We start from the raw sequence: 25599 nt of genomic DNA, 5'->3' as shown, positions 1-25599 counted from the left end.
CTTAAATAAGTGGGAAGAGAGACTGTGATGTGGAAGTGCAGATTGGTGCAGCGTCGTATCATGGAAGTGCAGGCTGGTGCTGTCCAGCACGTTGTAAGGCGGCCTGGTGCTGCAGGGCATAGTACAATGCAGACTGGCGCTGAAGGTCACAGTGCACCCTGGTTCAGCAGGGCACGGTATAGTGCACCCTGGTGCAGCATGGCACGGTATAGTGCACCCTGGTGCAGCATGGCACGGTATAGTGCACCCTGGTGCAGCATGGCACGGTATAGTGTGGACTGGTGCTGCAGGGCACAGTATAGTGTGGACTGGTGCTGAAGGGCACGGTGGGCATGCTTCCCACCCAGGCCGGTTCTAGCGGGTGGGCCGGGTGGGCCAGGCCCACCCAAACATTAGCCTGGCCCACCCAAACATGAACCTTGGCCCTCGCCCCCCTCCCCCTCGTGTGTGTCAGCGCGGCTGAGCTTCCCGGGCACACAACAGCCGCACCCCATTACTTCACAGGTCTTTCAAAAGACCATTTACGTGCTAATGAGGCTTTGTTGTTTTTAATACCCTTCTTAGAGTCCCTGCATACTGCTGGAAGAATCAGCCCCACTCCGAAATTTTTGGCAGCCCCCACCCGAAATTTGCCTCTTGTTGCGCCCCTGGGGTGGGAGAAGGGGGAGGGGGAGATTATTTGCCATGTTTTGACCGTCGTCAGCTAGGATCTAATCCTATCTTCCACTTAAAACTACGAAACTCTCCAATGACAGGAAGTCGTGCATGTGCAATGCCGGGTCTCTCAAGGATTTCTGTCAGGCTTTGCGGAAGAGATTCTACCATTTTAGATTTAATGCCATATTGATGATATCAGGCACATTCAGCGCTCATCCAGGCAAACTGGATGCAGCAGAGATTCTGTTTAAAATGCGGGAGGCAGTTATTTACCCACATTCGGTGAGGACATTTTCCTCAAGGTGGGAAGTGGCGTATTTTCAGAAGATGCTTAAGATCTTCACGAGGATTTTCCTTAAATTAAGAACCGTGCTGTAGCAAATGTTCAGCTCCTAATGACGTTGAAACAGACTTGCTTTATTTAATGACAGCCAATCACTGTGTGAAAAGTGGAATAGCCTCTGATCTGCGCGTGGAAACCAAAACTGAATGTGTTCTCCTTGTGTAATGTAACTGGTGTTCAGGCAAAGCACTCCAATAATATGGCAACATTAAACGTGTAATGTGGCAGGCAGCGCTTTATTAATCAGATCACTCAAGATTCCAGGCACCTGTCCTTTGGATCGAGTCGCACCAGCAGCGCTATGTGTTTATGCCATAATTGAGAGCCCTGGAGCGGAGACTGAGAGCACTGCACTTTTCTCACAGTGCCTGCAGTCAGTCAAAAACGTGTTCAGAATACATGACCATCCATTCTTGGCCACTCGGCAGAGAGCACAGATTGGTCACATACTCCTGTTGTAATTGTGATTCTGTTGAAATGGGTGTGATGGGACCCTTTTGATGGAGCAACACAGTCTTCAAAATAATAAGGCTAAAGTAGAGTAAAAGAAAATGAAGTGCTCGCTTGCTACTTAAGTCATCCCTAACTTTACGCTTTACCACTTTCAAATGTCACTAGCCGCCACTGGCAGCGATATTAAGAAGGCCAACAGAAACTGGCCACTGAAATTTAAAACGTTCCTCTTCTTCTTTTAGGAGTTGCGTGATTAGGCCTGGGCTCTTTCTCACAGCCCCCCCCAATCACGCATCTTGTTTTACAAAGTTGGGCTGTGCCTCTGCTCACTCGTGCAGGAAGAATAGGGGCATGGCGAAGGTGACAAATCTTTTTCTTTTTTTTACAGGAATGCAAGACAACAGTAAAAATGTCCAGATAACTCTGGTGATACATTATCCTGCTGGAGAGCAACCCTTTGTCTGTTGGTAGTCTTGAAATGCAGATAAACTGTAGTTTATGTGGACAGCTCAGTGGGTTACTGCCTTGCATACAGAGATCCTTTTGTTCCTTGCAGTTCAGAAGTTACAATTCTAACATGACAGTGACCTATGAACTGTCATCAAAGAGCCGCATACAAACCTGAAAGGTATAATTAGAACTTTTTTTGTGTGTAGTTAATATTTCCCCAGTCTTTCATTATTCTAATGTTGCTATATAGAGTTTGTTAGGGCAGATATACATTTTAATATCAGTAAAGCCCCCCCCACCATTACTGGGGTATGCTTTAAATCCTGTGTTTGTACTTCTCCAGACCAAACTCTCTTAAAAGATGCCCACCAGTATGGATGACATGTGATTCCTACTCCTGGTAATCCTCATTGGCCTATGCGACATTCCCTATAGGCTGATTTACATACTTGTATGATTCATTGTCTCTGAATAATGTGGGTACGATGTAAAGTACTGTAACACCCTACACTAAGAGTAGCACTACACAACCAATGAAGTGCATATGAGAGAGGGGCTACAGAGAGATGAGGGTACTGGTGGAGGGTGGTAGTGAGGGAGTCTGAGGAGTAGGTCATGAGTTGGAGGGGCTGTGGAGAGATGAGGGGCACTGGTGGAGCGTGGCATTGAGGGCATCCGAGGAGGGGGTAATGAGGGAGGGGCTATGGAGCGATAAGGAGCACTGGTGGAGAGTGGCAATGATGGAATCCAAGGAGGGGGCGGTGGGGTGTAGGGGGGCTACATAGAGATGTGGGGCACTATTGGAGGGTGGCAGTGAGGACATCCAAGGAGGAGCGCATGAGGGGACAGGCTATGGAGAGATGAAGGGCAATGTTAGAGGGTGGTAGTAAAGGTATCTATGGGGAAAGAGGTCAGTGATAGGGCACCAATAAAGACTTTTGGATCAGCGCTAAAGCCGGTCCTATCATGGCCTTTCTGTTTTTGTTTATTTAATTAGCAGTCGGGTCATTAGGCCCACTGAGGAATATATTTTAAATAAAGTGTGTGCTATTTTTTCATTGTTATATCCAATGATTTAAGTTTGAGGGTAATTTTCCTAATGTTTTTTTTATTGGGAATAATGAAAATGGAGTTGGATGGTGGCTGAGATGGGGTTGGGGCCCAAGGTCAGCTATGAGCTAGGGTGCACGGGAGACAGATGGTAGAAAATATATAATCAGGTTTCTTCAGGTAGTAATGAAGAGAGACTTTCTCTGAAGACTGGCAATGAGGGAGACTGGGTTGTGTTACTTGCATTATACTCCCACCTCAGAAACCTCCTCTTCCCATCAAAGGGACCTTACATGGGATTCATTTTTTAAGAGCAGGCAGTGGTCTGTGGTGCCCACTCCTGAATGCGTAAAGACCGTTTGGTCGACCCTCTGGAGGCACACCAAACCAGTCGTGCACACTCTGTACTTCTCCATGCTGATTAATTAAAATATTAGTATTATTAAATTAAACCCAGCACGACGCCCCCCCCCAAGCAGGCCGTGACTGCTGCGGTGGCCCACCTGAAAGGACCCTTGGCCCACCCAAATAAAAATTCCTAGAGCCGGGCCTGTTCCCACCGTGGTATAAGCTCACACATGTACTGTGAAGTGCTGTACAAGTGCATACAGGTGATGTATGACACACAAGCTCGTATTAGCGTCACACTATACAGTGAACGTGCAGAAAGGTGCTGTTTGACTAGCTGTGAGCACGTGGTGATGACGCCTAGTGTGGAATACGTAATGGCGCTATGTAGCCTGGTATAAACTAGGCCTGCTGCTGTAAACCAGTTTTAATGCAGTCTTGCAAACCAAGGGCGTGCATGGAAACTGTCTGCGTTTACTCTGGCAACAACTCGAGAACAACTATGAAATCATCGTGACACCCAAGGGAGTGGTTCACCTTCACTTCCTGATGGAATTTATTCGTGCAAGTCGAATACAGTTCGTCTTTTGTAAATGTTCATGTTACTTTTCCCCCCCTCACGATTGCCTTTACATCACCTTAACTGTTTTGCTGTTTCGTACACGCGGCAGCTCTCCCGTTGGCCCGCTTTGGAATCGGTGGTTCAGTGGTTCAGTGCAGGCATGTAGAAACCTTTGCCTCTGGGTTACCAATCCATATGTAATGCAGCCTTCTCTCACTTTGTCCACAGCTGCTGAGTTGATGGGAGTCTGTGTGAGGTGTGTTACTGGCCTGCAGCAAGTAGTGAATTAATTCTGAGCACATAAAACGCAGCTTGGCAAAAGTGCAAGGATTTATTTTCTTTCTGCCGAGGAAATCTGCAAATGCTGTGGTCCAGATATATGAGTAGCCATTAGAAACTGAAAATGTGTTTTACCATCCCCCCAGGATGTATGAGGTGTTCCGAGCCGTGCAATCTCTTGTTTCAATCCCCTGTGATCGCAGTGGGAAATTACGATCGCAAAAAAAAATGCTTTTCCTTCATCACTGTCTTCAGCACCGCCCAAAAAAATAAGGAGAAGGGACAATCTTTCAATAAGAGCAATGAATTAACAGTGGCAGCAAGCCGAAAACCCTTTTCTGCTGGCGATGTCTGCATTCACTGAGCTCCAATATTTCACAGTGACATTTGTATGGCACAGTTGTTCTGCCTTTCTTTTCACAGACTTACCCATTATAAAGAGGACTTCAAGTATTAAGAATGTCTTCATTTTGCCATATACCTTAGCACCTCCAACAAAAGTACGAAATGTTCTGCAGTAAAAGTGAAAATAGGGTGATGGAATGGTGTGATCACCAGACACCGGCAGCGGTATGGCTGACACCGACCCCAGGAGTTTGAAGGTGCTCAATTAAATACCAATGTGAAGAGGTCATTTAGCAGTGATTTACTTAACTAAAGGAAGTTTTATTCAGCCACGCCGCCACGGTTCTGTGAGTTGTGCTTCCAGGTTGTTCCAGACTTTCAGTCCCTGAACCCTGATGGATCTTCTTCTATGCTTTTTAGGTCTCGGAACTGCGAACAGATTGCGAAGCAATCTGTCGTTCCGAGACTCTATTGTAATCATTCTCGGTTTCAAGGAGTCAAGGGAGACAGACAATTGCGGTGCACGCGCAACCTTGGAACTGGGACCAGGTCGCGCGCCTCCTGTCTCCCATGGCTCCTTGGAAGCAGACTCACACGCACACACACACACACACACACACACACACACATACAGCCCCCCCGCCGCGCATACACACATACAGGCCCCCCCCGCCGCGCATACACACACAGAACCCCCCCTTACACACACAAATCTCCTACCTCGTCTCGGCTTGTCATCGCGCTCCCTTGCCCCCGCTCCTCTGGTGCGCGCGCACCACTGGTTTCTATTCCCGCGTCGGCCGGTTTCGATTCCGTGCTCGTGCTTGTTCTATTTATTGCTCGTGTTTAACTCTGTCTCTGTGACAGACATCTTGACAGGGGCAAAGTCGGCCTAGGCAAGCCTCAACGTGTACTGTTTACTTTGGCACCCCTTACATACTTTTAGCGAGTTCTCGTTTCACATGTGTAATTTCTCTGGAACAATTGTTGCACTTTATTTATCCGAAATAACGTTAGGAAACAATCTCTGTCTGAGGAGATTAGATCGCGGCCCCCGCCACAGCCCCTCCCCGTAAAGCAGGTGCATGTGCGGGCCTGCGGATTCCTTTCACTAATTGTATTGCCTGTGGCATACGCTAACCACGCCAGACAAGTGGAACCACAAAGGTCAAGAAATACAATACAGCCACTTCTCTCAGAACAGAAGCCGGGGCCAGGCCAGCGCGCGACACGCTCGCCTCTCCTCACTAAACACGCTCCCCGGGTGACCACAAAATATTGCTTGCTTCGCAGGCCGCAATCACTTTTAGCAATTACTAGAGCAAAGCAACGAAACACTACCATGATTCCAACGTGTTTTTAAAAGAAACACGAGTACAGCATGTTGTTGAAGGTGACGTTCGGCGTGGGCAGCACATTTGCAGTTGGTAAAGAAATGCTCCTTTTATCATTTCCAACCAGCCTTTCAAAATGCGCTCAGTGTTTTCCCTTAACTGTTACACATTTCATGCAAAAACTACTTTTTTGATGACATTTTCCATGATATCATTAACACTAATGCAAAGTACAGAAATAAAAATCTTTAAAATGCGCATATCGACGCACGTGGATTGGTTATCGTGTGACAGGTACAATGGACTTGCCTGACAAACCACTTTTATCTGACAGTACTCACATCTGACTGGGACTTTTTTATTAAGCTCTAGGGTTAAACCAAAGGAGTTACCCATAAACATAAATATCAAATACGATATATAAGTTGAAAAACTTGAGATTGTTTCCTGGCTTTAAAAAATGCTGTTGTCCCTACCATTGGAAGGTTGGGTCATGAAGGGCGGGGCATGTCGCAGTAGTCTGTCAGCCTCCTTCCATAAATGTCAACAGACCTGCTATGGCAGAGTCCGACTGTCGTTCTCCCAGCTTTTTTGTTACTAAAAAATATACACCTTTGCTTTTGTTACAATCATGAAGTGTACATGTTGCCATTTTCTATGCAATAGAAAGTTAAAGCCTCACCTACATTTAAATAATTTAAATATAAAAACTTGCCTTAACCAAAATGTTGTACAGTTGGCATCTATGTGGTTCCAAGGTGTGCCTTACCAAAAGTTTAAAGGGCCCCTCAAGCGAAGAGGAAAATACAATTCTCATACATGACTTGGTCTTTCTCTTTTTTGAGGTTGGTTAAATAAGTACTATTGCGTGGTTCAATAAAGATGAGAAACAATTCTGTTTCTAGAGTGCCCTATATACAAATTTCTATATAATTATGAAAAATGGGAGCACCATCTGATACACACAGTGGCGTAACGATAATTGAAGGGGGCCCCCCTGCCAGCTACGTGGAGGGGCCCCCTCCGGACTCTATTAGGAGCTCTCAGGCCGAAGTGCAGTGCTGAGAGGGCCCCCTTGAGCTTGAGGGCCCCCCCGCACTGCGGGGGATGCGTGGGCCTGTGTTACGCCCCTGGATACACATCACTTGGGCTATTTATTCTAGACTTTATACCCTGCTCAAAATGCTAATAAATGTTGGTGCAAGTTTTGCAACATGGCACTAGATGAATATTCTCTGACATTTAACACAAATATTCACTAAGCCAGTGCTTAGTTTGTAAAACATATACAGGCACATGCATCAATGTTGGCTTTTGCGATTTCTTAATTGCTAGTTTTAAGGAATCGCAATTAAGGAATCGCTAAAGCCTATGCATGTAGAAATCGCTTAAAAAATTGCGATTTCTATACATTCCTTAATTGCGAGTCGCAAATTGCGAGTTGCAATTAAGGAATACCTCCCCATTCATTCCTATGGACCTAGAGGCCCATAGGAACGAATGGGAAGACATTGCGATTCTCAATTAGATAATCGCAAATTGAGAATGCAATTTCAAGGGTGCCAGAGTGTCAAAAGAACACCCTGTTGCACCCCTGAAATCTGCATATGAGTACATCTTGCACACACACATGCCCCAAGGGCATGTGTGTGTAAAATGGAACTTTAGTGCATTTTTCAAAGTTTTTGCAAATTACCATGAAGTTCAACTTCATGGTAATTTGCGCCACCTATTAGTGAAATCGCTCATTTTTTAGGTTTTGCTGGCAATGCGTACGAAGTACGCATGCGCTTGCAAAATCCTTATGTTTCTCTGTTGGGTCGGGTATCCCGCCCCCTCCTCGCCCCCTCCTCCCATTGGCTAGCTCCATAAATGGAGGCTAGCCATTGGGAGCCGGATCTGTCCGTCAAAGGCCGGACCAGATTCGGGGGCGTTCCCGTGATTTTTTCCCTCTCCGCCTCTGCGATGTCGTCATCGCGGCGGTGGGCGGAGTTTCGTTTATTTTTTATTTTGTTAGTTTTTCCTATTACGCGGCCGACCGCCGCTGGAGGAAGTCGAGGTGAGTGTTGCCGTTCCCTCCCCCCTCCCCGTGTGTCCGTTCCGCCCCCCCCTCCCCGTGAGTCCGTTCCGCCCCCCCCCTCCCCGTGTGAAAGTGGTTGCCTCACCCGCCTAGCCGTGCGTCCGTGTGCAGTTCAGGTCGCAGTTTTTACAGTGCCCGCCCCTCAGGCGTTCCCTTGACCCAGATGGCAGCGCTCCCTGCGCTTCCCCTGCGGCTGCAGGCTGATCTGCAAGCCCTCCGCTCTGGCCAACTGCCTGCTGAAGGTGCTCCGGCGGTTCTCCGACCCCGACGTGGCCTGCTGGCTCTGGAGGAAGTGGGCACACGTCCAGACCATTTACCACCAGCTTCTGCCCGGGGACCGGCGGCTGGAGTCCGCCAGGGACCACCTGCAGCTGCCGGATGGGGGGATTGTTGCACTGGATTTGGGTCTCACTCTGGCCTCAAATGTGAAGATCTTTTTTAAGCAAAGACCGAGCACAGTTCAGAGGGGTCACAGTGTGCCCACAGATTACAAGGCAGGGGTCAAGTGCCCTCGGAGGATGCGTCTTCAGACGGGGGGAGCCTGGCGAGGGGCCCATCGCCCCCCCTCGGGCCGGGCACGGGCCGGGTTTGACTGTCTCCCCCCTTCATACACTCGTCTTTGCAAAGTAAATATCTTTGGTTTAAATGTAAATATCCGGCCTCCGAGCCGTGTTCGGCATCTAAGGCTCTTTCGCTGCTTCTCTCACTCGCCCGTTTCACAGCAGCACATGAACAATCCCAACATACATTTTATTAAAGAACTTATAGCAAGAATTCCATTATAAAGTGTCTTTCGGCACCACGGAGGCCCGACGACCCTCCCTGACAGAGAAGGAGTGTTTGTCGTTGCAGCCTCATCTTGAGTTATGTTTTGGGTTATTTATGTCTAGAGATGTCTTGAAAAAAATACTATTGTAATGGGTAAAAAAAAAATCGAAGGCAGGCTTTGGAAGGACATTAGGTTAGAGGGGGAAATTGTTTCCAAAATGTATTTATTCATTGAGATTTAAAAATAATGATAACAACAAATGCAGATGTGTGCGAGAACTGAGTAAAATATGTTTTAGTCATATGCATCATCGGAGTGTTTGTAACACAGCAAACAGGATGCAAAGAACGAGGGCGGTAGATACAAGGGGCTCCCCGTGTCCTGGGACTGATGCGACCCCCGTGCTGACACTCAGGGTACCAGCTCTCCTGCTGTCTGTGGGCCTTCAGCTGCTGATAGAGTGAGTTAATATTTGTACTCGGTCCTGGGACTGATGCGACCCCCGTGCTGACACTCAGGGTACCAGCTCTCCTGCTGTCTGTGGGCCTTCAGCTGCTGATAGAGTGAGTTAATATTTGTACTCGGTCCTGGGACTGATGCGACCCCCGTGCTGACACTCAGGGTACCAGCTCTCCTGCTGTCTGTGGGCCTTCAGCTGCTGATAGAGTGAGTTAATATTTGTACTCGGATAAGGCTGCATTCCTGGTAAACAAGACCAGTATATGGATGTCCGAATTTACACCCAACATCTACCACACAGGAGTTGTCCTAAAAGATAGAGGAATTTTAAATTCCTCTGCATATTACTTACTAGAGGACAATGTGGGGTGTAATACTTTCAACAGCTGTGTACCTGTGGTTAAATGCTCTTGTATGGAATCCCGAGTCTCCTACTCGATTTAAGTTACAGAATGCAATAGGTCTTGAATTTACACAAGTTTAAGCTATTGGCATTGTAAATCACAATGCCTTCTATTTATGTTTTAAAAACGAAAACAAAAATAAAAGGCATTGTCGTATGCAATGTCAATAGCTCAAACTCTCATAAATCCGAGACCTATTGCATTGCAAATGCTTGTTCTTTTTGAGGCTCGTGGCGGGGACAAGCGATAAGAGGCAAAGTGCAGGTTTCTGGTCAAAATGTCCTAATTACTGGATGTAGCCAGACATTTAGCGCCGTAGGCCTTGTGAATGATTTAGGGCAGTGGTTCTTAACCTGTGATCGGGGCACTCTCGAGGTCCGAAACTCCTACGCAGGGGGTTCATGAGTGTGTTCTTCGAGCTGGTGATGAGTGCATGTTAATTGTAGAAATTAGTAACAGGAAACAGATGGGCTTTACAGCCGGCATAAGCAGGCAAAAATGGCAACGTCCCTCATCAACCCTACGGAGGAAGAGAGCCCACGTGAGTTCTTTGAACCCTGAGCAGTGACCGTTTTGGAGCGGTTTTGAGTCCCACAGCAGATGTAGCAGAAATAATTACAAATTGCTGTTTTATGTTGCGCTTGGAGACATGACAACTGTTAACATACAGACTTGTTGCTCCATAGCGCTGTTAACAGCTGCCATAAAATATACTCAGCTTTCACAATACTTACTTTATCAGCTTTAGAAGGATGACAGGCTGTATTTCCCACCAACATTTCAACCCTGTTGTTTGTATGCAGAGCTTCACAGCAGATGCATTTGCCAACCGAGCTATCGCAAGCACCTGCACATATGTGGAATGCATAATTTGAGAGTATGTTAGCTTTTTTGTTGGGCACTTATAAATGCCACCTGGTTTCTGAGGGGTGGGCATGTATGTCTGCAGCTCTCTGAAAAGGATGGCCCTGCGCGGCCTGTTAGATCTTGGTTTTTCTTTTTCCACTTAGGGAATCCTCAGCGACTGAAATGGCTTTAGGCAAAAGAATGCAGCAGAACCACTTGTGACCTCTTTTTCAGCCCAGCCAAAAAACACAGTGCTAGCTGCAGACTTTTCTGTCAGAGAGCCTTATTGGGTCTTGTCAGTGCTCCTTAAATTCCTTTGTGTTTATGTATTATGTGCGCTGTGTGACTAACTATTCTGGTTGGCATAAAGGTGCCTAAAATTTGATGTCAAAATCACGGATATGATTTCTGAAAACAGACAAAGTAAACATTTTGCGAAAGGGGTTCCTCATTGAACCCACACTCTACCCTATCCTTTCCAAGAGCTCCAGATGCCTTAACCCTCTCATCTTTTCCACTCTGGAACATTGCAGATTCTACTAGGTAGTAAATTCAGCTGCTTTTTCTGTTGCCCCTAAGTACTCCTGCCTGTCCGCCCCCCTGCTCCTGTGGGCCCCAGCACATCGACTACAGTCGGAGCAAACTCTCTCGTCTTCCGGGAGCCATCCCTACGGACACTACCATCCTTGAATTAAAAACTAGGATTCCTGACCCGACCTTGTGGAAGTGCTGCTTCCGTTACCTGCTTGTTTGCCGGCGCCTTATCCGGCCACTTCGCCACCACGCCTCGCGGCCCCCGCTCCGCGGGAGCCGCTCGAGGGCGAGAGACTTCTTCTGGGGATCCTGCCCTGGCCTCGGGACGTGCATTGGAGCACCAGCGTTGCACCAGGGACACCACAGCAGGTCATCCAGCACCGAGGCGGGACTGCGAGGACCAGCGTGCCCAGCGGCGCTGATTGGCCGCAGCTGGTCCTCTTCCCGCCCCCTCCACCATAAAAACAGCGCAGTGTGAGTGCTGCCTGGGTGCTGCCTGGGATTCCTGACCCGACCTTGTGGAAGTGCTGCTTCCGTTACCTGCTTGTTTGCCGGCGCCTTATCCGGCGACTTCGCCACCACGCCTCGCGGCCCCCGCTCCGCGGGTGCCGCTCGAGGGCGAGAGACTTCTTCTGGGGATCCTGCCCTGGCCTCGGGACGTGCATTGGAGCACCAGCGTTGCACCAGGGACACCACAGCAGGTCATCCAGCACCGAGGCGGGACTGCGAGGACCAGCGTGCCCAGCGGCGCTGATTGGCCGCAGCTGGTCCTCTTCCCGCCCCCTCCACCGTAAAAACAGCACGGTGTGAGTGCTGCCTGGGTGCTGCCTGGGATTCCTGACCCGACCTTGTGGAAGTGCTGCTTCCGTTACCTGCTTGTTTGCTGGCGCCTTATCCGGCCACTTCGCCACCAGAGACTTCTTCTGGGGATCCTGCCCTGGCCTCGGGACGTGCATTGGAGCACCAGCGTTGCACCAGGGACACCACAGCAGGTCATCCAGCACCGAGGCGGGACTGCGAGGACCAGCGTGCCCAGCGGCGCTGATTGGCCGCAGCTGGTCCTCTTCCCGCCCCCTTCATCTACTCATTTCTCTGATAAGTAGTCATTTGAACGCGGACGCGGGACGCGCGCGGGACAAAGACCGGGGCTAAGACCGGGGCTAAGACCGGGGCTAAGACCGGGGCTAAGACCGGGGCTAAGACCGGGCAAAGAGCGGGCCGTTTAAGGCCGTTCAAGGACGGCAGAGGACGGCCCAGGCTCTGAACCCCTGTATCTTCGCCCTGAAACCGTCACCAAGGTAGGCTGAACTGTTACTCAATCACCTATCACTTACCCTTCTGAGGCCTCTCAGATATCAACCATGCGTCACAAAACTAGAAGTTGTACCAAAAAAGCTTCGGAGGTAGCTCAAGTGACTGGCCCTATTGATCTCTTTATCTCACGGGTAAATGAGACAATTGATAAGAGTATTGTATTGCTGGAGAAAAGAGTATCTTTGGACCTCATGAATGCGAAGCGCTCCTCCCTGGGCTCCCTTGCAAATGCTAACTCACCTTTTCAACAAGCCCTGAACAACTGCTCCCTGCCCCTACCTTTGTCTACCATTGGCACAGCTACAGTACCAAGTGCTGTCGATTTGTCGGTTACTCGATCAGACACGGATCCGTCCTTCGTGGATCTGGAGGCGACCCCAGACCTAGAAGCCTGTCAGACACCTGAAGTGACGGAGCCAGGCCTGGATGGGCTAACTGATAGGTCACCACCCTCCGTGCCTGGTGACTCTGGGGGTAGGGTTACTACTACATCAACTAATGCAGTGTCCAAGACTAAGCCCAAGGAAAAGCCTAAAGCCAAAGCCAGGAACCATAACTTGGTATCACCTATTCCACACCTGGCGTCTGGCATCCCCTGCTGGGTCGAAAATATGGTTACAGACCTTAAGCAGGACCTTGAGGCCACAATAGCAGCACAAATAAAACCTCTGATCTCCAAACTTGATAGACTTACGTCGCTCATTAACACGAAATGGCCTAATAAAATAAAGGAGCCTGGGCCTGCCCAGCTACAAGGGTCTAGAGAACCACTCCCTAACCCTCAACCCTCTGCCAAGCTCCCCAATATGGCACCCAATAAGGCAAAAATACCCCCATCCACCAAGGACCCACCTGTACTATACATGTCCCATTTAGGGAATAATTCCGTTCAATCCTCACTTCCATCCACCCCAAAGGCGGTGAGTGCTGCCTCGACCCTGCAGCAACCAGCTGCTGGTAATAAATCTACCATTTCCCAAGTGAAGGATTCCATAAGGAAACCTACGAACCCTTCAGTTTCTCACTCTACAAACAACTCTGAAGCCCCTAAGCCTAAACAGGCACGCTACAAATCAATTAGCCTGCCACCAGAAGTCTCTCCTTTTGTGGTTGTGTTGACTGCTGTTCCCCCACTGAAGGAGGGAGTCAAAGAAACATTTGTAGAGCTAAGAAACAAATGCGTTCAGTGGCTCCAATTACACAGACCCTTACCCAATAATGTGAGTGGGGAAATTCTTACTGTGCGTAGAGGGGACTGGGTGGGTAGGAGCAAGAAAACAATACCAGGGGATGTAATTACAGTTAATTTTAGGGATATAGGGGCAGCGAGTTTCATTTGTAATACACCTAACAGTGGTCCTACCACTCAAATTAAACCACTCCCCGTCTCATTTCCTCTCTAACCAACCAAGATCTAATCTTCATTGGTCTACTACTCCAAATAATAGAGGACCTGTATATCCCCCGCAACATGCCACTAAACACTGGCAGCAGCCACCAAATTTTCCATCTTTATTCCCGCATCATGCTGGCTTCCAGTGGCAACAACCTTTCCACTCTTTACCATCTTTTTATCAACCTGCTCAGCAGTGGCACCAATTCCTTCAGCCTCCACAACCTGCCAACCATCAGTGGCAACAGCCATGGCAGGACCCGTCTTCTTCCCTTGACCCCTCATATCCACAGTTCGCCCACCCTAATAGGTATTGTGTATTAGACGAGGTAGATTGACTTACCCCTATGGGTGGTCTAGCCACTTACTCTTCTCCCATTAAAAACATCATGGAGGATGTACTTCCAGCTGCATCTCTTTTTACATGCTTAGAGGTGTTACCTTCTATACCAATTAGGGACAGTGTAGATCCACCTAATTCTCAAACAACTGTCATTTTAGAAGGTGTTTCAACACATGGTGAGCTAAAAATCCTTAGCTGGAATCTTGCAGGGATTTCTAGGAAACTAGGTCTCCCTGAGTGGAATGCCTTGGTTGACGCCCACAAAATCTGTATATTTCAAGAGACATGGGCCACTGAACCACTGCATCGCGTTGGGTTTGTCACTTTTTTTACACCAGCAGTAAAACCCAAGGCAGGGAAGGGGCGACCATCAGGTGGGCTTATTATCTGGGTAAGCATTTTGCTTAACTGCCGGATAACTATTAAGAAGGCAGGAACCCCAGATATCCTTGGTATTTCCCTATTGGGTTCACGTGGGGGAATAACTGCTGTCTTGTACAATGTTTATGTCAGAGGAACTAAAAATGGGTGTATTTCACCAACATTAATGGAGCTTGAGGCCCAACTAGGGGAGCAGAGTGGACTTGGACATACTATAATAGCAGGGGACTTCAATTGCACATACGAGCCACTTCCCATAGAAGGAATACCTGATCTAGGAGAAGAGGATAGTAGGTGGGGTATTCCCACCCTTTCTATCCCACCCATTAAGCGCTGGACTCGTAGTGCAATTCATCTAAATGCACTAACTTTAGAGTTCGGATTGAGAGCAGTAAATGGCCGTACACGATCTGATCTGCTGGGTGCTCCTACTTTTAACAGAGTTGGTCACTCCACAAGGATCGATTATATCCTGCTGGACATGGGTCTCTGGAATTTAGTTATCGATATGGTTGTTATCCCTACCATAGAGAGCGACCACAACTCACTTTCTTTATCATTAAAAGATTCTTGGTCCACTGAAGTGTTGCCAGCCCCATTGAGTTGCCCACAGGAGATTACTGTCTCCTCTTGTGGCAGGCGCCTTAAGTGGAGCAAGATTATGTGTAATATTGATAAATTATCCACTATAGATGAAGTGGTCAAAGGTACGCAAGAAGTCATTGGCTCTATTGATCTAACTAAGGCAGCAGATAAGGTTACCACTATCTTTGAAGCAGCCATAAAAACCATAGGGGACCTTTTCTGGGCACAAGGGTCTGCAGGGAAACCCAAATCCTTATCTAAACCTAAAGGCAGGCATGATTGGTACTCAGCACTATGTAGAAAGGCCAAATCACGCTTAATTGAGGCAGTTAAAGGGAAGTCCCTTCTGTCAATTCAAATGGCCAGAAACGAATACAAAAAGGCCATGCGGCTAGCTAAAAGGGAATGGGAAGATGCCTACTGGCTAACCCTTAAGGAAGCAAGCATGAAAAAAGATTCCAAAAGCTTTTGGGACACTATAAGGGCACGTAACAGACCTGATAGTGATCTCTTAACTTGTAATATTCCGGGTTATGCGTGGGAGGCTCACTTTTTGAAACTCTACTCCTGCTATAACGGACCCAATGGGGGAGGGCTTGTTCTACCCTCTCCTTATATTAACTATACGCTTTACCTCAGTGACTCTGATTTTACACTAAAGGAAGTGGAATATGCAATAAGCTCTATTATTCCACAAAAGGCTGCTGGACCAGATGGCATTCCGGGGGATTTGCTAAAATCCGATAGTGCTAAATGGGGCAAACTGATTCACTCCCTCCTTGTTGCCATCTCTAGGGGTGCCCCCATTCCCTCATCCTGGAAGGGGGCGGAGGTGGTCCCCATTCATAAGAAAGGCTCAAGGGAAGACCCATCCAACTATAGGCCGATCAGCTTGCTAGATATCAGCCAAAAAGTTGTCGGTAAAGTTCTCTTACTCAGAATTCTCAACTGGGTAGAAGAAAATAAAATTCTTACCGACTTCCAGGCCGGCTTTAGAGTAGGCACTGGAACGATTGAGCAAGCATTTAGGCTTATGATGGTCTATTGGAAGGTAGTAGTGATAGGCAAGGGCAGTCTTTATCTTGCATTTATCGATTTAAAGACTGCCTTTGACCTTGTCCCTAGGGACATGCTATGGAAGGTTCTGGGTGACATGGGGCTGCCACAGTACTTATTATCCCTATTGGTCAGGTTACACCAGGATAGCTTCGCCCAAGTTAGATGGGGCCCTGGAGGGGAGAAAACGGGCTGTATTCCGGTAGAGAGAGGGGTCCGCCAGGGATGTGTTCTGGCTCCCACCCTCTTCTCTTTATATATCAATGGGGTGGTCGAGCATCTTCTCAAATTTCCATCTGACGAATCATCCCTGGCTGGTGAACGCATACCGACCCTCCTCTTCGCGGATGATACGCTTTTAATCTCCAAAACCCCAATGGGACTCCAGAAACTCCTGGATAATTTCCAGTCATTTTGTACTGACCGAGGCCTAGTAATAAACACCAATAAAACAAAATACCTGGTCCTCAATTCTCCAAAACATCATGTGCGTTCCCCTACCCTAAACACTGAGCATTTGGAAAGGGTAAAAGTTTTTGACTACCTTGGGATACGCCTTTCAGACAAAATGGATTGGACGCCTCATCTAGACAAAATGCTGCTGAGCCATAAAAGGATCACAGGTGCCCTTTTGAGGGAGCAACGTTCTAGCTCAACACGACCAATAGGAACAGTTCTTGAGATCTATGCAGCCAAAGGTGTCAGCTCTGCCCTTTATGGAGCGGAACTTTGGGGCTTTTCATCTACCGAAGCGCTGCAAAGGTCTGAGAACAACTTTTGCAGACAAATAATGTCCCTTCCACAAAGCACCCCACTACTTCCTTTGTTTATGGACCTTGGCTGTACCCAGATTGGAGAAATTGCGAAATTCCGTCCACTACTACTATGGGCCCGTATTTGGCGGGTAGAAGAACTCAGCGGATATGCAAAAGGTCTTAAAGAAATCATGGCATCACCGCACTGGGGCAGAATCAAATGGTTAAAAGACATGAAAATCTTACTGATTAAATTGGGCCTACTTGAGTCTTGGTTAAGTAGAACCTCACCACCAAAGCAAATACTCAAAAAGCTCTATCGGGATTGGATTTGCTCCCAAAGACATTCCAGCATGTCTCTTGGCAAGCTAACAGAGGACTTCCTGATGTTTAAAGATTACCCCAGGCGCGAACCCTATCTGGACATAATTGGGAAACCCTTTGCCCGGACTTTGTATTTTAGATTTAGAACGGGTACTTTGCCACTAAACACTTTTACTAAAAGATGGAAATCCTGTTTAGGTAAATCTGATTTATGTCCATCGTGCCTAGTCAACCCAGAGTCATTAGCGCATTTTCTGTTTGTCTGCAAGGAATATGCTAATCCAAGAAGGGTGTGGTTGAAAAACCTATGCCGTCAGCTGGGAACTAGGAGCCATGATGTGGCAATTAGGATTCTTGTTTCGGACAGTTATGTACCCTATGTGTGTGCCCTAGCCAAATTTTTATCTTGGGCTTGGGCTATCCGAGCCAAAAAGCTAAAACAATCTGTTTAATTCTTTTTAGAAAAAAATACTCTAGCAATGTTTTAACTTTTCATTATTTTAAAATTAACTGGCTATGCAATACTGAGCAACTAATTCTAGAAACTTTTTGCTTGGACCAGAGATACAGAATTCTTCTTTTTAAAAGTAAAACTTAAATTGTAATTTTTTATGCTGTTCTGCTTTTATGATAATGAATTTTTATCGAAATAAAGCTTTTTGACTTGACTTGTAAATTCAGCCTGCTGATGTCAAATGTCTCCTGTAATCAATGTATTGAATCATGGACTACTTTTAGAATGCATCATGTGTGATGTTTCAGAGGATTTTCTATGCCTTTAGAGAGGCAAGCTGCCGCGCATAACTATTAGAAGATATCCATGAGCTGAATAATGGTGTTTAAATTACCAACAATGTCCATGAAGTCTTCCTACACACTCCTTTCACATTTCCATTTTATATTTAAAATGCATTACCTTAATCAGTCCAGTTTGCGCCTTAGGCAAGACATCATGGCTCACATTAGAGGCTTTTACAAGTGTGAATGTATGAAGCTCTGTGGTTATACTGAATAAGCAGCTACCTATGTTATGCCATCTATTAATGTAATAACTGCACTTTCACAATTGCTTTATTAACCTTCCTGCTTTCTCAAATTTGCTTGAAAATGCACGATTTTTCTTCTTTTTTTCAAAATTTTCTTGGGGGGGGTTATCCCCCCAAACCCCCCTTTTGAGGTTCGGTCTCGCTCGCTACGCTCGCTCGCTACGGTGATGGATGCAAATTACTTTGCGCCCCACCACTTTCAAATGTCACCCACCGCCCCTGGTATTAAGGCCTGCCATTGGAGTAACTTATAGGTTTAAATTTATCAGTGATTAAAGGTAGATATAGCTTACCTATATCTTAGTAAGGAGTGCCTGCACTACCTTGCCCAGGCTGCAGTAGCCGACCTGTGGTGCCATTTTAGAAGGCTTCCCAGGGGTGGCATAATACATGTTTCAGCCCCTGGTAGGAGGGGTGCATGCACCACCGTACCCAGGCTGCAGTAGCCAATCTGTGGTGCCATTTTGGAAGGCTTCCCAGGAGTGGCATAATACATGCTTCAGCCCCTGGTTGGCCTTTGGGGTACCTATGCTGTTAGTTCCTAAGGTACCATATACTAGGGGCTCACAAGCGTAACCCAGTAACCAATCTGGAGTGTACCTAAAGTACATGAAATCATTTTAGAGAGGAAGCAGCTAAGCTGGGGTCCTGGTTAGAAGGGCCCCAGCCAGACCAAAGTCGAGAAACAGTAAAACACCAGCAAAAAGTGGGGGTAACCATAGTTAGCAGATCCTACTATCCTACATCTATCACATCCCAGATGTTCTTCAACAATCTCTCCCCCAGCCTCAGTCGAGGACATTGCCTTTTCATAGATGATCCCACTGCCACATCTGCTTTACTACTCTGCAAACTTGGCACTATTGCTATGCCCAGATCTTTTTTCGAGGCCTAGACATGCATGCTACTGAGAGAGCTCATTTGGCATGTCGATAGGAAGAGGGTGGCCCTTTCAAACTTCCGGATTCTGGCCGATGCAGGTGGATTCAAAAGCACCACACTTTGAATTACATTATTTTGTGGCACAACTCTAGTGGCTGAGTCGCTTGCTTTCTAGACTCTCGCTAGAGGAGACAACTTCTGGAAAATTCTTGTTATTTCCACGACCACTAAATACTTGCCTGCTCACTGCCGCTAGGTGACAACATGCAAACCCTAAACTTCTAAGAGTGGCCTTTACTTTGACCAAAAGGACAGTTCCATGTGCACCGGGTATTCCTCTACTGGATATGCCGAAACCTACAGGCCCACTCATGCCCAGGCGTCCTCTTACCTGGGCTGAGGCCCACATAACAACCATTAGAGATCTATATGATCATGGCTTTTCTTTGAAGAACTTGTGGACTGATATAATTTACACACGCTGGGCAATTCCTCTTATACAACACTTTTCACCAAGCAATACAGAAGAAGTGGCCTGCCCTAAACTTCCTCTTGGGAAGCACCCACTAGTCCAAGCTGTACATGCCATGGGACATGGTCAGCAAAACATTTCATGGTTTTATAAGGCCCTTTTACCTCAAGCATTCCTGCAGCTTATTACCCAAAAGGACAACCAGGAAGCTGATGCAGGTAGGGTCCTTCACAATAAAGAATGGGCAAGCATGTTAGAGTTTCCCTGCATGGTCACCAGGAATGCAAGATTTAAACTAATACATTATTACACTAAATTCATTTTATCCCCAGGTATTGCCTGCTTGTCCTTGTTGTCACACTAAGATGGCTGACTTATTGCACATGCTCTGTTACTGACCACTCCTGAGGCCATTTGGGGCCTACATAATCAATATGCTTTCTTCTAACATCACCATACCCATTTACCTGGCAACGAATAGCGGTGGGGATCTATAAGCACTCTAAGACCATGCAGCTTCACATCTTGACAACTTGACAGCGCTCCTTCCTACAAGAGCAAATACTTCTAATTGGAAATATAAAGTCCCTTCATCTCTGACCTCCTGGGTTCAGACTCTCATCAAATGGGGAGCTGCAGAGAGCTCACCACTCCGAAGAGAGGATCCCAGAGGGCTTGGAAACGCTTCTTGGCAGCAACCTGGGAATATCTTGTAGAGCACCCAACAACCATTATTACTGAAAATACTCCTTCTTGATTCTATCCCAGCGCGATCACCCCCTAAGGTGAGGGCATCAACAGGAAGTGGGTGGATAGGTGCTATTGATACTCCTTATATGTATTTAGAATAGCTGTGCTCTCTCTTTACTACTAACTCAACAGAGAGAAGACACTTCTATCTACACTGCCTAAAACCTTAGCCGTGCTTACTGTTCCTATACTTACATTGCCCCTTGCATTTTTTATCCATGTTATTGTGTGTTAGATTTCCAATATCCGTATTGATCTAATTAGTGTGATCCTCCCCACAGTCATGAACCGGTGTGCTGATCAGTTTGTATTGTTAAGCATGCTACTTAGACTTATGCACAAGACTGACAGCTCAAAGGTTTTGTTTTGATAATTGAAAGTAATACGTGGTGTAACAGCATATAAAGTCACAAGAGGTGAAGGTAGAGGCATCATCTACAAGTAAAAGTGAATATTCAACAGTCATCTACGAGATCTAATAAAAAAATGAATTATGTAGTGACAAAACGTGGTCCGGTGTCTGGTTGTGAGGTTTATTGGCAAGCTATGGGTCTAGTAGCAGATGGCATGGGCTAGAGGGCTCCGATTTATTCTGGTCGCATGAAATGAGATATAATATTAATAATCACAATCTAGGCTCATTGGTGTGATCTAGCGGCAAGAGGTCAGGTCTGGTGCCAGGAGAAGTGGTCTATTAGCAGGATACAGCACAACAAGATATCCAGTTGTGGAATGTCCATCTATTGATAGGATGGGTGCTATTGTGATGTGAAATGCAGATTAGTATTCTAATGTCTGATCCAGCAGCAGAAGATGATGTGAATGAATAGTAATTTATAAAGCGCAGCCTTAGCCCAAGGGCATCAAGGCGCTGCCTGAAAGGCATCAGGATGCAGTGAGAAAAAAGAGCATGCTCAAACTGACTTATCTAAGAAAAGCCAGGTCTTTAGGGCTTTACGAAAAAGCGGGTGGGACACCTGACTAGAAATTGCTTCTTGGAGGGAGTTCCACAGTTTGGGTGCAGCCATCAAAAAGGCTCTGCTACCCCCATTTAGCCTTCTTGAACCTAGGAATTATCAGTAGGTTTTCATCCGAGGACAGAAGCGGCCTGCTAGGAACGTAGTGCTGGACCATTGACTTAATACTTTCTGAGCCAGATCCATAATAGGTGGTGTACTATGGGTGGGAAGTCATCTAAAGGCAAGATATGTGGTCTATTGATGTAGATGAGGTTGATTGTGTGAAAATTAAATATTCTAAAATGACGTGGTGGTTGTGGAGTGGGATGTGGACAACACCCATTGTAATATCCAGGTATGAAACTGCGTATTTAATGATGGAGGTAGACTACTGTTGTTACTGTTTTGACATATGGGTAAGAAGTAAACTCTAGCAGGAGAAAGTTTGTTTCTTTGGAAGGATGTTTGGCTTTGTGGGCGGAGGTGCATTCTAGTGATGAAGTGCACTTTATTATTAGTTCTAATGGAGAGTGGGAAATATTGTGATGTGTGTTCTATTGGTTTGGTTGTGGTTTAGTGACAAGGAGGTGGATGTATTGATGCCCTAATGCAGATGATCATCTATAATATTAAAGCAATACATTGGAATTTGGTAAGTCTCAATTGCTTCCCTTAAATATTTACTTGTTTTTGTGATGTTGGCTCAAGGACAATTCAAGTGCTGTATTGGACAACGTTTGGGATCATATTTTGGTATTTTAATCCATTTGGAAATAAACCTACTCTGCAGTGTAACTGCCAAGTGAGTGTACTTGGATATTAACACTGTGAGCCACCTGTCAAAGTGCAAACAATGTAAATATAATATATCACTCAATCATTCAAAGGATGATAATGTATAGTGAGCAAAACATACATTTATCGAAGGTGAGAGTGTGTGAGAATACTTATCTAACATATGATAAAGACCAAATTGTCTATTGGACTGAGCTATTCGATCCCAATCTAAATGTATTTGGAGTTAAAGCTTTGAAATTGGCAGTTAAGAGTTTGAATATTGAGTGCTGATGTATGAAGATCAATCGACTGTTTGTGTTAGCTCTGATTTTGTCGATGTCTCTTGCAGGGTGGGTCCCCAGATGTGAATCGCAGGCTCTCCCTCATGGATGATCAGCTGAGGAGGACAGAAATATCTCACAAACGCCTGGAAATATCAAATAAGAAGCTTCTATGTTTTGTGCAGGTATGGAATTCCCCATAGGATGTTAACTTTTTAAGAGTCACATATGCATCTCTATGAAATCCTCCTACACCTTTGTATCATTTCTTAAACTTTAGGGATCCATTCCCTACCTGTGAAAAAATAAACGTGTATGAGTGCCCCTCTTCTTCACCTGCCACTATCTCTCCTATTCAAACAGAAGGAGGGTATGAGCACATTGGCTCACATCCCAGCACTCTATTTGCCCCAAAGCATCATGGTAAATGTAGTGCATGATAATACTTACTTCATTAGCAGTCTTTAATTGTTCAACTTTGTTGGTGCAGCCTGTACTGTGTAACTCTAGGCACGTATTTCTGGATTAATTCCCCCCTCATTAGAGCAACAAGTCATTTTGAGGGTGCTGAAAATGCTGAACAAAGTCTTCTCTGGTCTCTGTATTACTCACTGGGTGCCGGTGCATCAACACAAGCATTCTCAATAAGACTTACTGCTCTCTACTTATGAAGAAATGAATCCAGAAACACATGTCTAGAGTTACACAGCACAGGGTTCCATGGAGCCAGCCCACTTAGCATCAGTGACTGAAAATAGACAATTTCACATCCATGATTCGAACTTCTTAACAGTAAGTGTTGTGTTTTGTACCATAGAACACTAAGTATCTGATTACATGTTAGGATGTAATTTATGGCCCTTGGACAAAAACAGGTGTTCATGTGGGAATCAGGATTTGAATTTTTTCAGTACACACTATACCTCTGCAATATTCCTCAGACAAATTTTGGCAGGTCTATCCTGCTAAAACTTACTGGGTTAAAAGGGGCAAAAAAAAACAATCTAGCACATGCAAATTCATTACGGTAAACTCCAATTCGACATGTGATTCTCCATTTTTCTAGTGAAATTCCCAAACATGAGGTATATTGCACAGTATCAGTATTTACTGGGTTGATAAATACCTCTCTATTTACTGACCCACTCACAATCAGGCCCTAACAGTTACGCCACCCATAGGCGATGTTAAGATCCCTTAAAGTAATGAGAAGGATCTGACGCAATATGTACCAGAGTACATCAATTCCACCCTGCATTTTTTTCTTTGAATACTGTTCTGTCCTTTGTCCCCTCCGATCCTCCAGCACCCAGTCAGAATCTCATTGGGAAGTGGGCCTTTATTTTCTGTTGTTTTCTTTAAACACAAAGCACATTTTATTCTGGGCTGTTTATGCCTGTGCAAGAGGTTCATCCTTCAAGATAGGTGTTTCTTGAAATTAGTGCAACCAACAGAAAGGTGTTGGAGGGAATTCTTGCATAAATCTCAGCATTCCATTGTTTTATATTCACTCTGCCACTCTAGAAACTCGCCATCTATGAATCAGTCTTGGTTATATTCCAATTGAAACAATCCCGTTTACATAAGAACACAAGCAACCCCAGACCAGTTTCAGCCTAGTTAGGCCTTGTCAGTGTCTCATGAGATTAGGGCAGAGCCGGTAAGAAGTTTCAACCCTTAATCCTTAAACGTGACTTGAAGGATGAACTTCTCTTGCCTTCTTATGATCTTGCCTGATAGGCATGACACCCATGACATGTCATGGTCTACAGAGACATCTTCAGAGCAGGGTTAGTCACTTTCTGAGGTATGCATTTCAGGAGTGCAACTGTAACTTGCCTCATGTCTTTGTCATTGCCCACCATAGCAGAAATACCATGATGTTCTTCCTGTGTTATCCCTGCATCTGTGACCATCTTTGCCAAGCCCTTAAAGTGCCCATCTCACAAACCTCTGACCCTGGGCCTGGGTATTATTGGTTGCAACAGAGAAAGGATATAATCAAACAAGGTCATGGTCCTAATCAGCCAGCTCAAATGAGCTCTCCTAATGACCAGACATCTTTCAATCCAACAAATGTTGGTGTTTCCAATTTGGCCATGCAAATCAATATAACCAGTTCCTCAAATGCATATATTATGTTCGCAGCCTCATGTTCTGCAGGGACACATGTCCTCATAGTCAATTACATTTTTATAACTGAATTAGTGTTGTTTGCATTGCTCAAATTGTCTTCCTGACCATCTACAGCCTTAACCTCCAAAACTCAGGTAGAAAGTCATTGTGAAGAGCATGTTTACTTCCTGTTGCATTCTATATATGCAACATGCATTGTAGTTTAGACCGCTCATGTCCGTGCTAGGATGCTCCCCTCAAAGATGTTGGCCCCTTGTGAGATGTGGGAAGAGCAGGTTTGAAGATTCAACCTCAAACAACTGGATGGCTTTCCAAAGTATATGGAAATTAAATGCTGAACGTCTGCTGTTGCGTGGTGAAGCTCTTATTGGTTTACTCCTAATACACAGTGTAATCTACAAATATGTCTTTCACTGCAGCTCTATTCACCTTTAGAAATATACAGTTAAGGAGCACAACCTTAACTTCCCTTATGTGTTTCTCACCTCTAATCACAATTCACACCATGCTCACTGGCACAAAACCTATTCAAGTTTGGGAGCGGAGTTGGCCTAATGGCTAGGGCGGTCAACCTCAAATCTGGGGAGCCAGGTTCAAGTCTCGGCAAGGACGCGCAACATCCTGTGATTCTGGGCAAATCACCCAATATACCTGTGCCTAATAAAAGTGAATATGTCCTTATTTAATGAAACTGGTGCTCGTGTAAAGCGCTCTGATACCTGATACCTTTTGAGTCAAGTTTGTGCTGTATAAAAAATAAATAAAAAGAAAAGTTGAAGAAACTAAATGAGAAAAGCCTTCTGCTGCTATGAATTCAATATTGGATATAAACTGTCCCTTTCTCTTGACCAAACTGCCTTCATCTCCTATTGGTTGATATGTGTTGTCTCAAGCCCATGCATTCAAGATAGTAAGAGGTATTTAAAAAGGTAAATTATTGTACCATACTATGTATACTGAAAAGAGAGATATGTAATAAATGTGGTAGGATGGATCTTATTGGACATCTAACCAACTAGGCCCTAAATAATAATATCCTGTCAGACGTCCAATACGGTTTCCGCCCAGGTCGCTCAATGATAGACCAATGCTTGAACTTTTTTATGATCTGAAACAAGTACGCAGTTGCTCGCCCTGTATAATCTATCTTGCCTCTATGGACCTCTCCTCTGCATTCGATCATGTGATAAGATGTAAGCTGTGGCAAATCTTGCTATCCCTGGGGGTGAACA

General features: G+C 45.8%; 1 protein-coding gene across 1 annotated transcript in view; it reads left to right on the top strand.

Moving 5' to 3' along the window:
• LOC144784026 (syntaxin-binding protein 4-like) overlaps nucleotides 1–25599 on the top strand; it is a 1158996-nt gene that overhangs the window by 1012274 nt on the left and 121123 nt on the right. The window contains exon 21 of the mRNA XM_078662726.1: nucleotides 22300–22416. Coding sequence (XP_078518852.1) covers nucleotides 22300–22416 — 117 coding nt within the window. The remainder of the gene's footprint in view (nucleotides 1–22299; nucleotides 22417–25599) is intronic.

This window comes from Lissotriton helveticus, chromosome 10 (genome assembly GCF_964261635.1).
Source record: "Lissotriton helveticus chromosome 10, aLisHel1.1, whole genome shotgun sequence".
In the NCBI taxonomy this organism is placed as follows: domain Eukaryota; kingdom Metazoa; phylum Chordata; class Amphibia; order Caudata; family Salamandridae; genus Lissotriton; species Lissotriton helveticus.
Note: the sequence above shows the minus strand (reverse complement) of the source record. Positions and strands in the feature narration are given on the sequence as shown.